Source organism: Carcharhinus amblyrhynchos, chromosome 8 (assembly GCF_965287045.1).
Source record: "Carcharhinus amblyrhynchos chromosome 8, sCarAmb.v2.hapA, whole genome shotgun sequence".
NCBI lineage: Eukaryota > Metazoa > Chordata > Chondrichthyes > Carcharhiniformes > Carcharhinidae > Carcharhinus > Carcharhinus amblyrhynchos.
Window position 1 is genome coordinate 76,245,433 of NC_137331.1, and position 23,755 is coordinate 76,269,187.

Genomic DNA, 23,755 nt, shown 5'->3' on the forward strand with positions numbered 1-23,755 from the left:
CATAGATTTGTAAAAGGGAAATTATGCTTGATGAATCTATTGGAATTCTAAGATGCAACTAGTAGAGTTGCCGGGGAGAGCCAGTGGATGTGGTTTATTTAAGAAAGCCTTATTTCAGAAGGCTTTTGACATGGTCTCACGTAACAGACTACTAAGTTGAAGTGCATGGAATTACAGGTAATGTCTTGAGATGGATAGAAAGCTGTTTCGCAGATAGGAAGCAAAGAGTTGGCATAAATGGGTCATTTTCTGATTAACAGAGGCAAGCGGGGTTCCACAGGACCCCAACTGCTCACATTCTATATTAATGTTCTAGAAGAGGGAACTGAATGTATTATCTCCAATTTTGCAGATGATATAAAGTTGGGCGGGAGGGTGAGGTGTAAGGAGGATGATGCAGAGGTGTTTCAGATTGATTTGAACAGGCTGAATGTGGGGGCATGTGCATGGGAGATGCAGTATAATGTGGATAAATGTGAGGTCATCCACTTTGGTAGCGATAATAGGAATATGTACACATATGGGTGTAAATTGAGAGAGGTGGATACTCAACGAGACCTTGGAATCCTCATGCATCAGTCACTGAAAGGAACTGTGCAAGTACACCACGTAGTAAAGACGACAAGTAAAATGTTGGCCTTCATCGCGAGAGGATTTGAGTATAGGGATAGGGATATCTTGCTGCAATTGTATAGAGCCTTGGTGAGGCCATACCAGGAGCATTGCGTACACTTTTGGTGTCCTTATTTGAGGAAAGATGTCCTTGCTTTGGAGGGAGTACAGCAAAGGTTTATCAGGCTGATTCCTGAGATGGCAGATATGTCATATGAGGAGAGACTAAATTGGTTAGGATTATATTCCCTTGAGTTTAGGAGAACAAGAGGGAATTGATCAAAACTTATAAAATTCTAACAGGGTTAGACAGAGTGAATTCAGAAAGAATGTTTCTAATAGTGGTGGAGTCCAGACCTTGGTGTCATAGAACATAGAACACTACGGCACAAACAGGCCCTTCAGCTCACAAGTTGCGCCGATCACATCCATACCTACCAAGCCACAGAACTATCCGTAACTCCCAATGCCATTAGATCCCATATACTCATCCAGAAGTCTTTTAAAAGACCCCAGCGAGTTCGCCACTACCACTACCGACGGCAGCCGATTCCACTCACTCACCACCCACTGAGTGAAAAACTTTCCCCTAACACCTCCTCTGTACTTGCTTCCCAGCACCTTAAACCTGTGTCCTCTCGTAACGACCATTTCAGCCCTGGGAAATAGCCTCCGACAATCCACCCTATCTATTTCTCTCAACATTTTATAAACCTCAATCACGTCGCCTCTCCACCTTCGGCTCTCCACGGAGAGACCGAGCTCCCTCAACCTACCTTCATAAGGCATGCCTCCCAATCCAGACAACATCCTTGTAAATTTCCTCTGCACCCTCTCAATAGCTTCCACATCCTTCCTGTAGTGAGGCGACCAGAACTGCGCACAGTACTCCAAGTGGGGTCTGACAAGGGTCTTATAAAGTTGCAGCATTACCTCCTGACTCCTAAACTCAATCCCTTGAATAACGAAGGCCAGTACACCATACGCCTTCTTGACCACATCCTCCACCTGCGAGGCCGATTTAAGAGTCCTATGGGCCCGGACCCCAAGATCCTTCTGCTCTTCAACCCAGCTAAGACTCCTACCCTTGATATTGTACTCCTACATCCCGTTGGTCCTGCCAAAATGAACCACTACACCTTTATCTGCATTGAAGTTCATCTGCCACTTCTCCGCCCAGTCTTGCATCCTATCTATGTCACGCTGCAACTTCTCACATCCCTCCAGACTATCCACAACATCACCAACCTTTGTATCATCAGCAAACTTACTAACCCATCCCTCCACTTCCTCATCCAGGTCATTTATGAAAATGACAAACAGCAAGGGTCCTAGAACAGATCCCTGGGTCACTCCACTGGTGACTGACCCCCATGCAGAAAAAGACCCATCCACAACCACTCTCTGCCTTCTGCAGGCAAGCCAGTTCTGGATCCACAAGTCAACAGCCCCTTGGATCCCATGCCCTCTCACCTTCTTGCGAAGGTCCCCCATGCAAGACCTTATCAAACACCTTGCTGAAGTCCATGTAAACCACGTCCACCGCTCTTCCTTCGTCAATGTGTTCAGTCACATTTTCAAAGAACTCAACTAGGCTCATAAGGCACGACCTGCCCTTGACAAAGCCATGTTGACTATTCCTGATCATTCTAAACTTCTCTAAATGCTCATAAATCTTGTCCCTCAGAATTGTCTCCATCAACTTACCAACCACTGAGGTCAGACTCACCGGTCAGTAATTTCCCGGACTATCCCTGTTCCTTTTCTTGAAAATAGCAACCATATCCGCAATCCTCCAGAACCTCTGCCGTCTCCATCAATGATGCAAAGATCATCGCCAGAGGCTCTGCTATCACTTCCCTCACCTCCCACAATAACCTGGGGTACATCCCATCCGGTCCTGGCGACTTATCAATCTTGATAGAATTTAAAAGTTCCAACACATCCTCTTTCTTAATATCCACATACTCAATCTTTTCAGTCTGCCGCAATCCTGTAGTACAACCTCCCAGATCACTTTCCACCGTGAATACCGAGGCAAAGTACTCATTAAGCACCTCTGCCATTTCTTCCGGTTCCACACAGACTTTTCCCTCTTCACCTTTTACAGGTCCTATCCCTTCTTTTCTCATCCTTTTACTCTTCACATATTTGTAGAACGCCTTGGGATTCTCCTTAATCTTACCCACCAAGGCCTTCTCATGTCCCCTTCTGGCTCTCCTAATCTCCTTTTTAAACTCCTTTCTACAAGCCTTATACTCCTCTAGATCCTGAACATCTCTTAGCTCTCTGAACCTTTTATACGCCTTTCTTTTCTTCCTGACCAGGTTCACCACAACCTTCATGCACCACGGCTCCCGCGACCTACCAAAATCTCCTTGTCTCATCGGAACGTTGTCATGCAGAGCTCCAGTCAAACATTCCTTGAAAATCCACCACCTTCCTTCAGTACTTTTCCCCCAGAACACCACTTTCCAGTTTACTCGTCCAATTGTCTGCCTGATGTCTTCATATTTCCCCTTACTCCAGGCAAACACCTTCCTAGCCTGCCTGATCCTATCTCTTTCCAATGCTATTGTGAAGGAGTTAGAATTATGATCTCCATCCCCGAGATGCTCTCCCACCAAGAGATCCGTCACCTGTCCTGGTTCATTAGCCAGCACCAGGTCAAGTACAGCCTCTTCTCTCGTAGGCTTAGCCACGTGCTGTGTCAGGAAACCCTCCTGAACACACCTAACAAACTCCTCCCCATCTAAACCCCTTCCCCTCGGGATATTCCAGTCGATGTTTGGGAAATTAAAGTCTCCCATCATGACAACTCTGTTGTTATTACTACATCTCTCTAGGATCTGTTTCCCTATCTGCACCCCAACTTCCCTGTCATTATTGGGGGGCCTATAGAAAACACCCAGCAAAGTTATCAACCCTTTGCTGTTCCTAACTTCCACCCACAGAGACTCCGTAGACAGTCCCTCCACGGCATCCACCTTCTCTGCGGCCATGACAGTGTCCCTGATCAACAGTGCCACTCCGCCACCTCTTTTGCCCCCCCCCCCCCCCCCCGTCCTTCCTGAAGCATCTGAATCCCGGCACCTGAAGTACCCAGTCCTGTTCCTGAGACATCCAAGTCTCTGTAATGGCCACCACATCACATTCCCAAGCAGCAATCCACGCCCTAAGCTCATCTACTTTGTTCACTACACTCCTGGCGTTAAAATAGACACACCTCAGACCTTCGGTCTGGGCACTTCCCTTCTCCATTACCCGTCTAACCTCTCTCTCATACTGTCTACAGTCCTTCTCTACCTGGGAGCTAACATCCTCGCTCCTCATCTCTATTCCCTCCCCCCAACCTTTTTAGTTTAAAGCCCCCCCAATAGCCCTAGCCAATCTTCCTGCCAAAATTTTGGTCCCCCTGGGATTCGTGGCACCCGTCTTTACTGCACAGGTCACACCTGCCCCTACAGAGGTCCCAATGATCCAGGAACCAGAATCCCTGCCCCCTGCTCCAGTCCCTCAGCCACGCATTCACTCTCCACCTCATTCCATTCCTGCTCTCACTCTCCCACGATGCAGGCAGCAATCCTGAGATTACTACCTTCGCGTTCCTCTATCTCAGCTGTCTACCTAGTTCCCTATAATCCCTTTTCACGACCCCTTCCCTCTTCCTGCCTATGTCAGCGGTACCTATATGAACCACAACCTCCGGCTCCTCACCCTCCCCTTTCAGGATGTCTGGGACGCGTCCAGAGACATCCCGGATCCCAGCTCCAAGGGGGCAAACCACCATCCACGACTCCCGTCTGCGTCCGCAAAAACACCTGTCTGATCCCCTCACAATGGAGTCCCCTATTAACACTTCCTTGCTGCTCTTTTTCTTACTTTTTTGAAGTACTGGGTCAGGCTCAGCTCCAGAGACCTGGCCACCGCTTCCTCCCCCAGGTGAGCTGTCCCCCTCAGCAGTACTCTGACAGGAGTACTTATTTTGAAGGGGGACATCCACCGGCGTGCACTCCATCACGTGAGCTTTCCCCTTCCTAACCGTTACCCACTTGCCTTCTTCCCGTTGCCCCAGTGTGACCACTTGCCAGTATCTCCTGTCAATTACCTCCTCATTCTTTCTAATGAGATGAAGGTCCTCGAGCTGCAGTTCCAGTTCCTTAACCTGGTCCCTTAGGGACTGCAGCTCCACACACCGAGCACAGATATGGATGTCTGGGAGACCAGGAGCCTCCAGGACCTCCCACATACTGCACTGGCAACAGCATACTGGCCTCACACTCATACTTGCCCTTTTTAGAAATACAGAGAAAAAAGTAATAAAAAAAACTTATGAATTTACCTTGCCTCACCCTTTTCGCTTTGGCCCTGTGAGTCAAAGCCCTTCCAGCTCACAAAAAAAAACAAACTTACCTGTTCTCATTCTGAGCCCCTCTCTCTCTCTCTTTTAGGTTAGAGGAGGTGGGAGGGTGGGGTACTCTACTTGTGTAGAGTATCAGGATTCCTCACCAGTCTAATTTATGGTAAGAAAAAAAAACTACCCAAGTCCCTTTGCAAACTACTTCCATAAGAACATAAGAACATAAGAAATAGGAGCAGAAGTAGGCCATCTGGCCCTTCGAGCCTGCCCCGCCATTCAATAAGATCATGGCTGATCTGTCGTGGCTCAGTTCCACTTTCCCGCCCTCTCCCCATAACCCTTAATCCCTTCTCTTATCAAAAACCCATCAACCCGCTTCTTAAAAATATTTAGCGAGGCAGCCTCCACCACTTCAACGGGCAGAGAATTCCAGAGATTCACCACCCTTTGAGTGAAGAAGTTCCTCCTCAACTCCGTTCTGAACCGCCCCCCCTTTATCTTGAGGCTGTGCCCCCTAGTCCTACTGTCTTTTTTGAGCGGGAAGAGTCTTTCCACCTCTATCCTATCCATCCCATTCATCATCTTATACGTCTCAATGAGATCTCCCCTCATTCTTCTAAACTCTAACGAGTACAAGCCTAGTTTATTCAGCCTCTCCTCATAGCTCAACCCCCTCAACTCCGGTATCAGCCTAGTAAACCTCCTCTGCACTCCCTCCAAGGCCAAAATATCCTTGCGCAGGTGCGGCAATAAATTTTTTTTAAAAACTAGCAGAGTTAATTTTTTAAAAATCGCTTTAACTTACCCACAAGCTCTCCTCTTACAAATCGCTGCCTCTCTTCAGTGCTCCCAAGGAACAATGAGTCAGAGTTTAAAGGTTAAGGGTTAAATCTTTTAGAATGGAAGGGGGGAGAAATTTCTTCACCCAAAGGGTGCTGAATGGGTGGAATTCATTACCACAGAACGTAGTTGAGGTCAAAACATTGTCTGATTTCAAGAAGAAACCAGATATAGCTCTAAGGCTAATGGGACATTGAATTCGATAATCAGCCATGATCAAAATGAATGGGTGAAGCAGGCTCAAAAGGGCTGAATGGCCTCCTCCTGCTTCTAATTTCTATGTTTTGATGTAAGTGGGTGTTTAGTTTGAATAGATAGATGAATTAAGTTGGAGCAACTAGTCTTTGTTCATAACTAAAAACCTTGTGATACTGAAAACTAATTCCATCTTGAAAACCTGACTGCAGCTCACGAGTCAGCTAACATGTAATACTTTAGGGTGCTTCAGGTTAAGTTCACAGCAACAGCTTCTCAGCCTAAACAATCATTAAAGGCAAAAGCAGCTAAGAAGGCAAGAAATAAAAAAACGTTTGCGATGTAAAAGATCACATACAGATACCATTAGCTATAGTAGATTCTATTATTTACAGTAAAAAGCAGTCTTACCTGACTATTGGAAGTTTAGTCAGAGGGACTGGAGGTAATTTCACACCATCAGGAAGTGTAATAATCTCCATTGTACCAGGGCACTTTGTTGTGTAGATCTCTAAACTCTGAGAAACTTCCTTCTTCTCTGCAAAACAGAACCATAAATAGAAACAACATATCACTTGGTTCTTTACTCAACAGGAGCTCAAAACTATGGAAATAATAAAATCAAATAAAAATTGAACTGTAAATCTCAGTGATGCATCTCAATTTTTGCCACAATACTTAAGCAATTCACTAGCAGTCATGCCAAAGCTGTTTGCAATCATACAAGTGACATTAACCTGTATTCTAATAAAAATAATCACGTTCCTGAAGAGGGGTGATAGTACGTCACACACCATTCCACGGCCATGTTTAAGGCCTGTTTTACAGGATCTGACTGTACCACTCTGTATGCTTACATTATGAGATGCAAAATAATTCCAGATAGCAAACTCCAACTTCTTGCTCTAACCATTCAAAAGGAACTACTGAATTTCACATACCACACTTCTAACAACCCAATCAAGAAGTCACTGTATTGGAACTTTTATATCATTTGAAAACTTTACAATGTTGATTATAAAGGAGTGAAAAGCTTATAACCATGTTCTTCTGGATCAACATGATACAAGAAAAATAGCAACAGTACAAAGAGTGCTGAATATGTAGAGTGCCAATTCACCAATACATCCCATCTAACAAAGGTGCTTCAATCCAGCAAGTGACACTTCAAATTTCATTATTTTTAACTAATCTTATGGAACACAAGATTGTTATTAACCCTGAGAATGCAATTCACTCTATTCTATATTGAGAACAGAAATGGCAAAGGACTGGAGAATTACAAATTGTACACCCTTCTTCAAAAAATAGTTAGAAAGGGTAGCCCCTCCAAGGGCGAATTTCAAGAAACAATTATTCGGGATAGAATTAATAGTCACATGGGAAAGCATAGGTGGATTAAGAAGAGCCAGCACAGATTTCAAAAAGGAGAAACCATGCTCAATTAACTTGCTGGAGATTTTTTTGAGAAGGTAACAGAAAGAGTTGATGAGGGTAATGCTGCTGATGTTGTATACATGGACTTAGAGGGAATTTGCTGCAATGCCACACAACAAACTTAAGAGAAAAATAGCTCCTGGAGTAAAAGGGGCGATAGCAACGTGGATATAAAATTGGCTGAATAATAGAAAATAGAGAGTAATGGTAAATGGATAATTTTTGGGATCAAAGGTGGTTTGTAGTGGAGTTCCCCAGTGTCAGGACTGGGATCCTTACTTTTCCTGGAAGTTATTAGTAATCTAGATCTTGATGCGTGGCAGGGGGCAATTTCGAAGATTGTGGATGCCACAAAATATGGAAGTATTGTAAACTTCGAAAAGGACAATGTAGAACTTCAAAAGAATATAGACAGATAGGCGGCAGATGAGATTCAACATGGAAAAGTGAGAGATGATGCATTTTGGTAGGAAGACATTGAGAGACAATGCCAAATAAGGCAAAATTCTTTAAGGGATGCAAGAGCAGAGGGACCTGCATGCGTATATATGCCTAGATCATTGAAGGTAGCAGGACAGGTGGAGAGAGTACTTAAAAGCATATAGTATTCTGGGCTTTATTAATAGAGCAGAGAATACAAGAACAAGGCAGTTAAGGGTGACAAATGGCAAGTAACATTCATGCCACAGAAGTGCCGGGCAATGACCATCTCCAAAAAGAGAGGATTGAACAATCATCTCTTGACATTTAATGGCACAACCATCGCTCAATCCCCACATCATCATTGGAATTACCACTGACTCGAAACTGAATCTGTTATATAAATACTGTGGCAACGAGAGCAGGTCAAAGCCAGCAATCCTGTGGCAAATAACTCCACTCAGGATTCTCCAAAGCCTGTCCACCATCTACAAGGCACAAGTCAGCAGTGTAATGAAATACTCTTCACTTGCCTGGATGAGTGCAGCTCCAACAACACTCAAGAAGCGCAACACCATCCAGGACAAAGAAGCCCACTTGATCGCTACCCCTTTCTGTGACCTCAGTCACCTGGGAGGTAAGGGAAGCAGATGCATGGGAACACAATCATCTGCAAACTCTCCTCCAAGTCACAAACCATCCTGACTTGGAACGAAAATCCCGTCCCTTCACTTTAAGTCAAAATCTTCCCTTTCTAACTGACTTTGGGCATGTCAACAACACATGGACTACTGTGGTCCAAGAAAGCAGCACACTATCACCTTCTAAGAGAAAAATAGGATTGGGAAATAAATATTAGCCTGGCCAGCAATGCTCAGATCCTGTGAAAGAATTTAGAAGTATTTATAAATTAATGAAAATATGATTTAATGCTTTAATTGTTGGTCGCCTTTCCACTTAGCTGCAACTTCTGAAATGATGTTATTCCAAACAAAACTACATTCTTGGCTTCTAGCTTCTACTCAAATTGTTTGTTCTGCAACTCTTTCTTCATTGGCTCAAATAACCCATAGCTTTTCTTTCCCACTTTCGCATCTCCATACCAATTATCTTATCTATACACCATCCAATCAATGCAAAAAAAAGGAAAACTTGTATATACTAAAAATATTGAACAAAAACAGAACAGTTATAAACATTCAAAAGATCAAGCAGTATATGTTTAGAACACAAGTAAGTTAATGTTTTGGGCGGGGATCTTTTGCAAAAATTACAGTACTTTACAGACGAATGAGCTGTGCTTATGTTTTCTTCTCCAACTTATTTCCTTCTACTAAGTTATTGTAAGGAAAACATAAGACTGCAAGATAATATTTTTTAAATAAACTACCGCAGGACATGATGCAGATTTAGATTATTCTCAGTAGCTGCAAACCAATTGCAAGGTTCAAACACAGTTACAACGCCTTCAATATTCTGAAAACAGATAATGAGATTTTGTACACAGTAACATATCAATCTCACAAAAATAATTGGTCACTAGGTCTCCCAGTTGAAAATAGGTGATCACCTCACTCAAGTTTTGGAGACAACCAAACATTAAAAACATGGGTATTGAGCCAAATTTGGTACAAGATTCCGGCTGCAGTTGACTCAAACTCCTTAGATCTCATGGCTGGATTTAAAGGACAGTCAAATAACATTAAACTAGACATTTTTTCCTCTCAGACATTCTTAACTTCATTGCTTCACTCAAAATTACTCAAGACTAACCCACACAAAGCAGGAATGTGATTCTACCTTGATCGGAGAGGAAATCAAGCATGGTTTGAAGTAGGAAAGATAGATGACGAACTGCAAGAGCAGGATTTCCCATTCGTCTTGAAGCATAAACAAGCTCATGTAGTAAGCGCATTTGTACTGCCGGCCAGCCTTTATGGGCTCCTGCAATTTTAATTTAGAATTAAAATCAGAATAACTATCGACAGATCATTGTTGAGACATACAATGGAACGGTGACTGGAATAAGGAAATCAATTTAAATAGTATATTTTAAAATCAAGTAGAAATGCAGAGGAACCTTGATATGCACTTCACCAGTTATGAAAGGCAGCAGGCACAAGTGACATGGCCTTAAAAAAAGGCAGATTGAATTTTGGTTGTGTTGTAAATTGCTGGAGTAGCATTTTTAAAATAGAGTACCAGCATTAAAAGGTGGTCATGCAAAGCTGCAATTAAACTGAATGATGGGGAAAGGCTAGTAAATCAAAACTAAATTAGAAATGAGAAGAATTGCTTCAACAAAACAATGTTACCATCAATAAGATGTAACCTTGAATTAACCAGGCATAAAAGGATATTAGTATATTCAGAAGTGAGTTTTTTTTCTAAAGATAGGATTGTACAGCGGTTCCAGGTAGCGACAGGCAAGAATTAAATGTGTCACTTCGTCATCCGAGCTGTCCAAGATCAAGGGGATGAGTTAAGCCAACCTGATACAGCAAGAGGAGAAGCTGGTGCAGTAGATAAGGTCATTACAATCGATAGAAATTATACTACCATAGGCAAGTGTCACAAAAGGTGGACAATAGAGTTGTTAGTGAAAGAGCATAAAGTTGTCAACTCTAAATATTGAGTCAGACAAGGTGGAGAGGAAACAGATTTAACAATCAGATATGTATGATTATTTTTTACTGAAGTATTCACAATTTTCTGAAATCCTTTAAATGCTTAAACATGGCACTGCAACATTAAAACATTACTATCTGTTTATTCAAACAAACTATTTGATTTGCAGCCATTAGCACACACAGTTTAACTTCAGCCAAGATCCATAATATAGATTTATAACTTCACAACTCAAATATTTCTAAATTTAGATGTGCAGAACACATTTTCCAATCTAAAAGTAATAGGGGAGGAAAAATTAAAGTATGACAGAAAGGTGGATGGAAATATAAAGGAAGATAATAAGAGTTTCTAGAGATATTTTAAATAAAATTAACCAAGTGACCACTGGTACTATAGAAAGAAGAAAGTCAGGAACATTTTAATCACCAAGCAAATGGTGCTTCGCAAACTTTTGGAGCTGTAGGCTGACAAATTCCCAAGTCCTGATGGATTTTATTGTAGGATCTTAAAAGAAGTGGCGAAAGATGGTTGATGAACTGGTTTTCATTTTCCAGCATTCTCTGGATTCAGAAAAGGTTGTAAAAAACATTTCTAACTCCCGTGCCACTCCAAAAGCTAGTGCCTTTACTGGAAGGAGAACAAAGAACAAAACAGCATGGGAAACAGGCCCTTCGGCCCAACGAGCCCACGCCATCATGTTAACATGATGGGTCCCCTCTCCACCCATGACCCTTGTCTATGCTTATGGCATGCCACATTGAGAGAAAACTAATTTAGTGACAATTTGTTATACCAATCAGCTTAAGAGCACATCTTTGGGATGTGGGAGGAAACCGGAGCACCCGGAGAAAACCCACACAAGCACGGGGAGAATGCACGAACTCCCACAGACACTGGCCCAAATCCATGTATCTGCACAGCAAACAGTGATAGTCACTGAGCTGTCATGTTGCCCAGCATCTGGTCCAGTTTAAGCGTACACTAACGACGTGAAGTACTAGGCTATTCTCAAAACAACCAAGAGCAGCCCTGGTACAACCCACCACGTGCATGCCCCTTGTTGGGCAACAAGGCGGACAGAAACACTTGTGGATTAAATGAGAAAAACATCAATAACATCCACATCCTTATACACACATTCAAGGGAATCCCCAAGTGAAACAAGTGAGCCAGAAAATATGTTGGAAGGTCCATAGGAATCAACTGATTCCCAGGGACGTCCCAAGGCTCCTGAACCTTATTTAAAACAGTCTCCTCTGTCCCTCCATCTCCATCCCACTCATGTGCCTATTTAAGTAACTCAAACAACTCCAGCGTGCCTGCCTCCACCACCTTGCTTGGCAGAGCATTCCATACCCCCACTACCCTCTGTGTGAAAAACCTCCCTCTAACATCCGAATTATACCTCGCCCTCCTCACCCTAAGCCTGTGGCCCCTCATAATTTGCGTTTCCAACTTAGGAAAAAGCTTACTTCTGTTTACTCTATGCCCTTCATAATCTTATATACAAAGAACAAAGAACAACCCAGCACGGGAAACAGGCCCTATGGCCCAACGAGCCCACGCCGCCATCTTAACAAAGCATTTTCCTACACCTACCTTGCCCCATGTGTATGTGAATGGTACCCCTATTGTAACCAAATTCAGGGGAAAATACTGTAGGGTCAATTTGGTACACCAATCAGCCTAAAAGCACACCTTTGGGGTGTGGGAGGAAACCGGAGCACCCGGAGGAAACCCACGCAACCACAGGGAGAATGCGCAAACTCCTGCAGACACAGGCCCAAATCCATGTATCTGCACAGCTAGCACTGATAGTCACTAAGCTGTTGTGGTGCCAATTTGCTGGTCCAGGTTTAAGCACACAACACGACATGAAGTACTAGGCCACTCTCGAAACATCCAAGAGCAGCCCACACACGACCCACCGTGTGCATGCCCCTCGTTTGACAACAAGGTGGACCGACACGCCTGCGGATTAAAAGAGATAAAACATTAACATGTAGTATTACATTTCCAGTATCGTCCCGAGGCTCAGACCCTTTTTAAAACTGTCGCCTATAACCCTCCATCCCTGTGTCACTCGTGCCTATCTAAGTAAACCTTAAACAAGTCCAGCGTGCCTGCCACAACCACCTTACTTGGTAGTGCATTCCATACCCCCACGACCCTGTGTGAAAAACCTCCCTCTAGTATCCATATTATACTTCTCCCCCCTCACCCTTAGCTCGTGACCCCTTGTGATATTTGTCTCCAATCTAGGAAAAAGCCTGCCACTGTTGACTATCTACACCTTTCATTATTTTATACACCTCTATCAGATCCCCCCTTAATCTCCGTATTTCATAAGAACATAAGAAATAGGAGCAGGAGTAGGCCATCTAGCCCTTCGAGCCTGCCCCGCCATTCAATAAGATCATGGCTGATCTGTCGTGGCTCAGTTCCACATTCCCGCCCTCTCCCCATAACCCTTAATCCCCTCTCTTATCAAAAACCCATCAACCCGCGTCTTAAAAATGTTTAGCGAGGTAACCTCCACCACTTCAACGGGCAGAGAATTCCAGAGATTGACCACCCTTTGAGTGAAGAAGTTCTTCCATCCTATTCATCATCTTATATGTCTCAATGAGATCTCCCCTCATTCTTCTAAACTCTAACGAGTACAAGCCTAGTTTATTCAGCCTCTCCTCATAGCTCAACCCCCTCAACTCCAGCATCAGCCTAGTAAACCTCCTCTGCACTCCCTCCAAGGCCAAAATATCCTTGCGTAAGTGCGGCGACCAAAACTGCACACAGTACTCCAGCTGCGGCCTCACCAATGCCCTATACAGCCGCAGAAAGACCTCCCTACTTTTATATTCAATCCCCCTCGCTATGAAGGCCAGCATCCCATTCGCCTTCCTGACCACCTGCTGCACCTGCAAGCTGGGTTTTTGCGACTCATGCACAAGGACCCCAAGGTCCCTCTGCACCGTCGCCTGCTGCAGTTTTTTGCCACGCAAGTAATAATCCTTCCTACCATTATTCCTACCAAAGTGGACCACCTCGCACTTGCCAACATTAAATTCCATTTGCCAGTTCCTGGCCCATTCGCCCAGCCTATCTAGATCCTTCTGTAGACTCTCCACACCCTCCACGCAATTTGCCGTTCCACCAATCTTGGTGTCATCAGCAAATTTCGACACCATACACTCGGTTCCCTCCTCCAGATCATCTATATAAATGGTAAATAGCTGAGGCCCCAGCACCGACCCCTGGGGCACTCCACTAGTCACCAACCGCCAATCCGAATAGCACCCATTGACCCCCACTCTCTGCCTCCTATTTGACAACCAATCCTCTATCCATGTCAACACCCTACCCCCAACTCCATGTCCCCGACCTTCTGCAATAACCTCTTGTGAGGTACCTTGTCGAACGCCTTCTGAAAATCAAGACCGACCACATCCACCGGCTCTCCTCTATCCACCGCCCTAGACACATCCTCATAGAACTCCAGTAAATTTGTCAGACACGACTTCCCTTTAACGAAACCGTGCTGCGTCTGCTCTATCAAGCAATTCCCCTCAAGATGCCTCGCTATTTCCTCCTTGATGACGGATTCTAACATTTTACCTACAACAGACATTAAACTAACCGGCCTATAATTCCCTGCCTTTTGCCTGGCAGCCTTCGTAAACAACGGCGTAACATTAGCCATTTTCCAATTTTCCGGCACTTCCCCGGAATCCAGCGACGTTTGGAAAATAACCACCAAGGCATCCACTATCACCTCCGCCATTTCTTTCAGAACCCTCGGATGCATTTAAGGAGAAGAGCCCCAGTTTACCCAATCTTTCCTCATATCCCAGTCCTTCCACACCAGGCAGCATCCTGGTAAACCTCCTCTGCACTCTCTCCAGGGTCTCCACGTCCTTCCGGTAGTAAGGTGACCAGAACTGGACGCAATACTCCAAATGCGGCCTAACCGACATTCTGTACAACTGAAGCATTAGACGCCAGCTCTTATACTCTATACCCCTTCCTATAAAGGCTAGCATTCCATAAGCTTTCTTCGCAATCTTCTCCACCTGGGTTGCCACCTTCAGAGACTTGTGCACTTGCACTCCCAAGTCCCTCTGCATTTCTATACTCTTAATTGGTCTACCCTTTATCATGCAACTCCTCCCTGCATTATTCCTTCCAAAATGCATCACCTCGCATTTGTCAGGATTAAATGCCATCTATCTGCCCAGCATACTAGCCTATCTATATCCTGCTGTGTCACCTGACAATCTTCCTCACTATCCGCCAATCCTGCCATCTTGGTGTCATCTGCAAATTTGCTGATCACACCACGTACACCCTCTTCCAAGTCGTTTATATATATTACGAAGAGGTCCCAGTACTGATCCCTGCGGCACACCACTGGTGTTGTCAGACTTTTTACTGTGTTTACGCCAGTCCAACGCCAGCATACCCACATCATGCACACCACTGGTGACTGACCTCCAGCTTGAAAAGGACCCTTCCACTACTACTCTGTCTCCTGTTGCCTAGCCAGTTTGCAATCCATCTAGATACCTGTCCCTGTATCCCGTGTGCCTTAACCTTTTCTACCAGCCTACCGTGAGGGACTTTGTCAAACGCCTTACTGAAATCCATATAGATGACATCAACGGCTCACCCATCGTCAACCGTTTTTGTCACCTCCTCAAAAAATTCTACCAGATTCGTAAGGCAAGATCACCCCTGAACAAAGCCATGTTGCGTATCCCTAATCAGATCGCAATGCTCCAAATACTTCTACATCCTATCCCTAACAATTGGAATGTGCAAGTAGAGAAGCCTTGTTACAACCATAAAAGGACATTGGTGAGACAATATCTGGAGTACTGTGTACAATTTTCATCTTCTTACTTCAAAAGAACACAGTTTCATTGGAAGCAATTTAGAACAACTTCAAAAACTGATCCCTGGGGTTATGGGAAAAGGTTGAGCAGGTTTAGCCAACATTCATTGGAGTTCAGAAGAATGAGAGGTGATCTTATTTATGCATACAAGATTCAGAGGATGTTTCCTCACAAGGGGGAATCCAGACCTCATAGCACAGTTTAAAAACAAAAGATTTAATAAAAGTTTAAAGCAGATGTGAGCAGGAATTTCCTCTCAGAATTGTTAATCTTTGGAATTCTCTTATCCCAGAACACAGTGGAAGTTGGGTCATTGAATATATTCAAGGCTGAGTTAGACAAAGGAATCGCAGCTTATGGGGAACAGAAAGAAAAATAGAATTATGGCCATAATTGCAATCAGTCATGATTTCATTGACTAGAGGAGCAGATTTGATTAGCCAAATGGCCTCCTCCTGCTCCCTTTTAGAATCATAGAATATATAGTGCAGGAGGCCATTCATCCCATTGAGTCTGCACCAAAAACAATTCCACTCAAGCCCTATCCTCACAACCCCGTACATCCACCCTCCCAATCCCCCTGACATAAAAAGGGGAAACAAGCAAACTCCACCCAGTTACCCAGGGCCAGAATCAAACCTAGATCCCTGGCGCTGCAAGGCACTAATCACTGTGCCACTCTTTTCTTATAATCTTATCAGTTTGGAAACATAGCAAAGCTAGAAAACAAATTTGACCTTTGTTGAAGTCTTGGGGATCCAATGACAAGCTATATCCAGACAGTGTTTCTAACAACAATTTATAGCAAGCTCTCCATCCAGGATCAACAATTGACGGTGTCACACATTGCATTGCAGCAACACGTTTGAAGAAGGCAGCTTTTCGATGAAAACCTATTAGGTCATACAACTCAGAAAGGACACTGTATCGCTGAATCTTCTCCTCTTCAGAAAGCTACAAAAAGATACAATACTCATTATACTATTGTAGGAGCTAGAAAATACTGAACACATACAAAATTTATTACCCAGTATGAACATAGATCACTTAATTAAGTTTTGTGAGCATAGCACCTGATGGTTTAGCAATTATAAAATGCTTCCAAAATGAGTGATGAGATTTTCAGACAAGTAGCAAATCTATTTTTCTTCTCTGTTCTAAACCTTTAGTGTTTAATCTTGCAGCAATTCCAATCCTTAAACCAACAGAAACCATTTGCTATCAATCCTGTCCCATTCACTGAACTTTAAACATTATTGAATCATACAGTGAACTGCACTATTCTAACAAAAAAAATTCTTCATTCACATTAATATAAGCATGGCCAGGCCAATGCACTGTGCAATACTAACATGACTTCTACAGATCCATGGCAGTAATTAGGCATGGAGCTCTGGTAGCTCAAAATCAAGCACCACTTAGTGGATGTTGTTCAGTAAATGCTGCCTCGTAGCAGTTAACTGTAACTTCACATCCCTTTGTTGATGACTGAGAGTAGACTGATGATCATAAGTGACCAAATTGGAGACCTGGAAAATTTTGATCATACAATTATACAAACATGACCACTTGGAACTCCTCAGATACTGAAGCAGTCCTTGCCTACATACAGTAAGACCTAGGCAGTATTTTGGCTTGGACTAAGTGACAAGCAACATTTGTGTCACACAAGCGCCAGGTGACTATCTCCAACAAGGAAGAATCTAAACCTCTCCTCTTAGCATTCAATGACATTGCTATTGTTGGCTGTGGCTTCATTGGAACAGTTTGGCTTGTTTTCCTCAGTTGTTCATAGGATGTGGATGTCTCTGGCTGGGTTGGCATTTATTGCCCATTCAACTGTGCTCGAGAAGGTGGTAATGAGCAGTCTTTTTGAATCGCTGCAGTCAATGTGGTCAAGGTACATTCACAATGCTGTTGAAAGGAAGTTTCAAGATTTTCACCCAATAATAGAGAAGGAACGGCAATAGAGTTCCAAGTCAGCATGGTGCGCAGTTGGAGGGGGACTTGCAGGTGATGGTGTTCCCATGCATAAACTAAACTAAAGTTTATTTATTAGTCACAAGTAAGGCTTACGTTAACACTCATGAAGTTACTGTGAAATTCCCCTAGTTGCTACAGTCTGGTGCCTGTTTGGTCAATGCACCTAACCAGCATGTCTTTCAGAATATGAGGGGAAACTGGAGCACCCAGATGAAACTGACACGGGGAGAACATGCAAACTCCACACAGACAGTGACCCAAGCCAGGAAACAAACCCTGATCTCTGGTGCCATGAAGTAGCGGTGTTAACCACTGTGCTACCATGGCATGCATCTGTCACCTTTGTATATTATGGATTGGCTTTGGGGAAATCATGAGCGAATCATGGAGTGAGCTAATCTCAACAGAATTCCCAGCCTCTAACCTGCTCTTGTAGGTACAGTATTAATATGGCTGACCCAGTTCAGTTTCTGGTCAATAAGTGTAACTACCACTGTTTAACATTAATAGTTTTGTATTGAGGCATCACCATAGTGTCACTTTTTACCTATGCTTACTGTTGCTCTCCTACATGCTTCATTGAGACTAGGTTAATTTTCTGGCTTAATGATCACATGTAAGATATGCTGAACTAAGAGGTTACAAATTTTGATTGAATAAAATTCTGCTAATGATGGCTCACAGTCACCTCATGGATTCCCAGTTTTGAACAACTAAATCTGTTCCATTTAGCACAGTGGTAGTTCCATAAATCATGCTGCAGGTTGTCTACAATGTGAATACAGGACTTAATTTCCACAAAGATTGTCGTTGGTTACTCCTACCTATATGATCATGGGGACAGATGCATCAGCAGGTAGATTTGATTTGATTTGAACATCACATGAATTGGGATACAGTGAAGTATATTGTTTCTTGCGCACTATAAGGCATATTGCTCATAGAGTACATGGGGAGAAGGAAACGAGAGCATTCAGAATAGTGTTACAGGCATGTATGCTAAGTCCATTCAAAAGTCTGATGGCATCAGCAAAGAAATAGTTCTTGAGTTGGTTGGTACATGATCTTAGGCTTCTGTATCTTTTTCCCAGCAGATGGTGGAAGAGAGTCTGTCCAGGGTGCAGGCGGTCCTTGGTTATGTTGGCTGCTTTTCTGAGGCAGCAGGAAGAGTCATTGAGGATGGGAAACTGGTTTGCAAGATGGATTGGGCTACATTCACAACCCTTTGTAGTTTGGTGATCTTGTCAGAGCAGGAACCATACAAAGCTGTAATACAACCAGAAAGGATGCTTTCTATAGGGCAACAGCAAAAATTGTGAGGTATAGCGAACATACCAAATTTCCTTAGCCTCCTGAGAAAGTAGAGGCGTTGGCAGACTTTAATTATAACATCAGCATGGAGGGATCAAAGCAGGTTGTTGGTGGTCCAGATATCTAAAAACCTGAAGCTTGATACTTGAAGGTTGGTAAGAAGACATTTCCCTCGTATTGACTCCGACCAACAGGCGTAGGCCAATTCAGTCAGTGGTGACGCAACCAAGCCACTCTTGGTGACGGGACAATGACAATGACATTCTCGACTAAGAAAATTACATGCTCTTGCCATCCTCGGCGCTTCTTCCAAGTGATGCTCAACATAAAGAAGTACTAATTCATCAGCAAAGACAAGGTGGTAGGTGGTAGTCAACAGATTTCCTTGTCCACATTTGACCTGATGCAATGAGGCCTTAAGAGGTTCAATTGTTAAGGACTCTCAGGAACACCCCTTCCTTACTGTTTACTAACGTGTTATCATCTCTGGTGATTTTGTTCCATCCATGGGACAGAACATAACCAGGAACGGTGGTGAAGTGCCCTCTGGGGCATTGGTTTTAAAGTAAAATCTGGTGAGTATGATGATGTCACACTGTTGTTTGCCAAGTCTGTGGGAACACACTCAATTTTGCACAAATCCCCAGATGCAATTGAGGAGAACTTTGCAGTGTCAACTGGGCAGGGTGTGCCTTACCATTTCTGGTGCCTCAGTTGCTGCCAGGTGATCTACCAAGTTTTATCTTATTCAACTTTTTTGTAGCAGTTTGATATATTGAAATAACCAGCAAGCTGCTACGAGGGCAGTTAAGAGTCAACATTCTTTTCGTTTGGATTCACATATAGGCCAGATCTTTGAAGGACGTTGGTAACCAGATACGTTCCTGTAAATCTAGTAATAGTAATTCAGATCTCTGGATTACTCACCCAGCAACATTACCACTATACTACCATCCCTTCATGTACTCAAAATTAGTTAAGAAAATCAGGACACAATCAGAAGGGATTTCCATAAAGCAAAAACAATGCAGAAGGAAAGAAAACTTTACCTGGCCAAGATTGATGTACACAGCATTCTGAAGGAACTCAGATGCTTCCATGCTTCTCTTCTGAATGGCAAGCACGCGAACTGCCTTTATACAAGCTTCCAGCTCAATCACTCCAGCGTTTTTGTACTGTAAGTTATATAGTAGATTATTTTGCATTGCACAGAAATTCCCCAAGTAAATAGAAGCAGCCATCTAATAAAAATCACATCCTAAATAATAAAAAATAAAATACATATGCTCTTTAAATAAGAACTGACAGATCATTTGTAAAGAATTGTTCACAATATCCCCAGCAACATCAAAATTTGGTGTATGATTTCAGGGACTGATTTTAGAAATACTTGGAAACATCCATCTTTTGATGTACTATTGTGAAGTTTTGCAGTCAGCAGATTAATCTACATGCTGTGAAATCTTCAACCTGTAAGATATTTGGTAATGATGGACTCTGTGCCTGTGGAGAGCACATCCAATTGAGCTATATTTGATCACCATGTAATTATTTCATACCCCCAGCAAGTCTGTTGTATATTCAATAATATATCAATGCAAAATTGTGGCAAGTAGAGGCACAGTCTTGGTCAAGTCTCTTCAGTTTCTATTCAATCAGACAGAATGCTTGAAGTCTTGCAATGCAATTGTTAATTTGCTGTTTTAAGACATATCTATGAATTTGTTGCTGAAACCAGCAACAAAGTCAGGACGAGGACAGTTCCATAATGTTAGTAAGTTAAAAGGCAAAATTGCCTTTGCAAAGTCAGGTAGAAACAGAACAGAGGGAACAAAGGGCAAAGGGCAGTGTCTTTGGAGCCTGGGAAAGTTTGAATTGTTTGGCATTCCTTTTGGAGGAACAAAAACTCAGAGTTGCTCAGTAGAGAAAGGAAATAAGAGTTTGAAATCTGGGAACTTTACATTGTACAAAACTGTTTTGCTATTCTGTTTCTTCAGATATAAAGGAGTATCCTCAAAGAAGGGAATAGAGACTCCAAATTGCTTTGACAAAGTACTCACCTATTGAATATGAACAACCTAAATATTTCATGTTTCTTACTTGATTGGATAATAAATGAAATTCTAAAGTTAAAACCTTTTTTAACAAGTAACTGGTCAATAACATTTAATTCTTCAATACAAAAATTTCCAGGAAACTTATCCCTTAGGCCACTAAATAACAGCATGTCGTAAATGAATGAAACGTGCGTAACTATATTTGTGCTCTGTAGTTCTAAGTATAGACATACTGTTCTGAAACAGCAGGGGTCATTGCACTCTCTCAAACCATGTCTTTTATAATGAAGAGCAAGTTTAGGTTTATTCCAGAAATGATGCGAGAAGATAGAAGCTATCCCTTCTGTCTGTCACATAAAACATTAAGCTTTCTTCATGATAATAAAATCCCTGGTCATACTATTATCACATATGCTTCAAAATGCAAATCAACCAGCCAGCTGCAATTCAACTCCTCAAGCTCTGTGCCATATGAATTCACCCACTTTTACTGTATTTATAGAAATTTTGCTTAATTACTAGTCAGATCTCTGGATCAAGTGCTTTACAAAAGTTTAACACTCTATAGATCAAAACAAAATAGCTTCAGAAGTTGTAATCAGAAACAAAAAACAGGAAATGTTGGAAAATCTCAGCTTCACTGGGACGTTGCAAAAGGCCAAAGACGGACACGTGGACAGGACTGCAGGGTGCTATGTTGAAATGAAAAGCGACAGGAAGATTTAGGTCTGCTTACAGACAGACCGAAGGTCAGATCGGACTAAACATGGAGCTCAACAACCTCCAAGCATGAACTTTCTTCTCCACCCTATTTCCATTTATTTTATTATTTCTTTTCATCATTTATTACTTTTATTTTTCCACTTGTAAAATCTCACTTTCCATCCTGTTTCACCTCCTTCCTACCCTACCAGGGCGATCTTCCACTCTCCTACACTCTGATCTTTGTTCTGCCATTTACACATTCTCATCTCTCAATGGACACTTTTGGCACCATTTACATTACCTTTGTCTTTTTGTCTATGCCATTCAAATCAATTACACCACCCTCCTCAACCCTCAGTATAAATCTTGTCGTATTTTCCTTGCCTTCAGCTCTGATGAAGGCTCATCCCGAATCAAAACATTGGTTCTATTCTCTCCATAGATGCTCAGATTTACTGTGGTTTCTGTTTTTGTATTACACTTTATACCTCTACAGGTGAAGAACAGCAGACAATTTGCTTACTCTACTTGGCACTAGGCTAAGTCAATTAAAATGGATACACAGGTAATAATCCCACGATCTGGGCTACATGAATTTGTGATGTGGATATGCCGGCATTGGACTGGGGTAAACACAGTAAAAAGTCTGACAACACCAGGTTTAAGTCCAACTGATTTATTTGATAGTAAACTCACTAGCTTTTGAGGTTACCCCCTTCACCTGACGAAGGGGGTAACCTCGAAAGCTAGCGAGTTTACTATCAAATAAATTGGTTGGACTTAAACCTGGTGTTGTCAGACTTTTTACTACATGAATTTGCCAGTTAAAGTGCAGGCAAGTAGTTTCTGTGGTAGCTTAAACATCTCTACAATACAAAAGGCTCAAAGTCCTCAGATTTTTAAGACACTAGTGACCTACATTTAGTCAAGCTTTTAAATTTGAATAATTCATTTTGACAAAATGAACAGTACTGACAACCAATTGTGAATTTTAAAACAGGAACCACTTTACTTTCATAAAGGTTATCCCAGATATCAAAACAGGTCTTCAAATTAAATTTATCCATTGCATCCATATAATTGGGGTATTAAAGGTGCATCCACACTTAGCTAATTTAACTACCTATACCAGATGTAAATCAATGATAATATTCAAGTGTGGCAACAGATCACTTATTGGGCACTAAATATCCATGGACAATGGTGTTCAGACAAAATAGGGAAGGAAGTAAGGGGTGCCAGTACCAACTAAGGAGATTAGCTTTGGAGAGAAAGGACACCCTGGAGCAAGCAAAGGGTCAAATGGTCTAAATTAAAGATGATCATACTGTCAGAGTCTTGGCAAAGGAAGAGGTCATTAAGATGCTGGATGGGCAAAAACTTCATAAAACAAAGGTATTAGAAAGGCTGCCTGTACTTCAATTTGTTAAGCTCAAGGATTTGATGTTGCATTCAAAGATGGTATGGGAAACAAATGTGGAAATGGAGGATGGATAGGCCACATTCTTCAATATTCCATAGATACAATGGTTGTACCAGAGAACTGGAGAATTGTAAAAAGGATCATTTTTGTAGTTGCTGGAGTTCTGTGAGCATAACTCCAGGTCACTCAATTTAACCTCTGCAGTAGGAATGCTTTTAAAAAAGGTAATGTAGGACAACATTAAGCCACTTGGACCGATGTGGATTAATTGAGGAAAGCAAACAGATTTGGTAACGGTTAATTGTATTCAATTAACTGGGTTTTTTTTAAGTTTTTTTTGGAGGTAAAAGAGCAAAAAATAGTCGAGCACAGGAACAGGTCCTTCAGCCCACCAAGTCTGTGCCAACACAGATGCCTCTCTAACCTAATATTTTCTTGCTTCTGAGATATATATCCCACTATTCCCTGCCTATTCATGTATCTATCCAGATGCCTCTTGTACGTTGTTACAGAATCTGCTTCCACGACCTTCTCCGGCAGCACGTCGCAGGGATTCACCACCCTCTGAGAAAGACGTGCTCCTTACATCTCTTAAGCTTTCCCCCTCCCACTCTCAACCTATGACCCCGAACAATTGGCCCTTCGACCCTGGAAAAAAGACCGATTATCCATTTATCCAAGCCTGTCATAAACTTGTAAACTTTTATCAGTCCCTTCTCATTCTCTGATGCTCCAATGAAAACAATCCAAGTTTGTTCAGCCTTTCTTCACAGTCCATATCATCCAAACTAGGCAACATTCTGATCAACCTCTTCTGCACCCTTTCTGATGCATCAACATCCTTCCAGTAGTGTGACGACCAGAATTGTACACAATACTCCAAATGAGG

At 42.6% G+C, this 23,755-nt stretch overlaps 1 protein-coding gene across 3 annotated transcripts in view; it reads right to left on the reverse strand.

Moving 5' to 3' along the window:
* The window catches only part of trappc9 (trafficking protein particle complex subunit 9), a 719,084-nt gene that overhangs the window by 641,611 nt on the left and 53,718 nt on the right, over nt 1-23,755 (reverse strand). For all 3 annotated transcript variants that reach the window (XM_080194286.1, XM_080194288.1, XM_080194285.1), the window contains 4 exons: nt 19,731-19,856; nt 16,125-16,341; nt 9,665-9,808; nt 6,419-6,545 (listed from right to left, as the gene is read on the reverse strand). In XM_080194286.1, the coding sequence (XP_080050412.1) occupies nt 6,419-6,545; nt 9,665-9,808; nt 16,125-16,341; nt 19,731-19,856 (614 nt within the window). The remainder of the gene's footprint in view (nt 1-6,418; nt 6,546-9,664; nt 9,809-16,124; nt 16,342-19,730; nt 19,857-23,755) is intronic.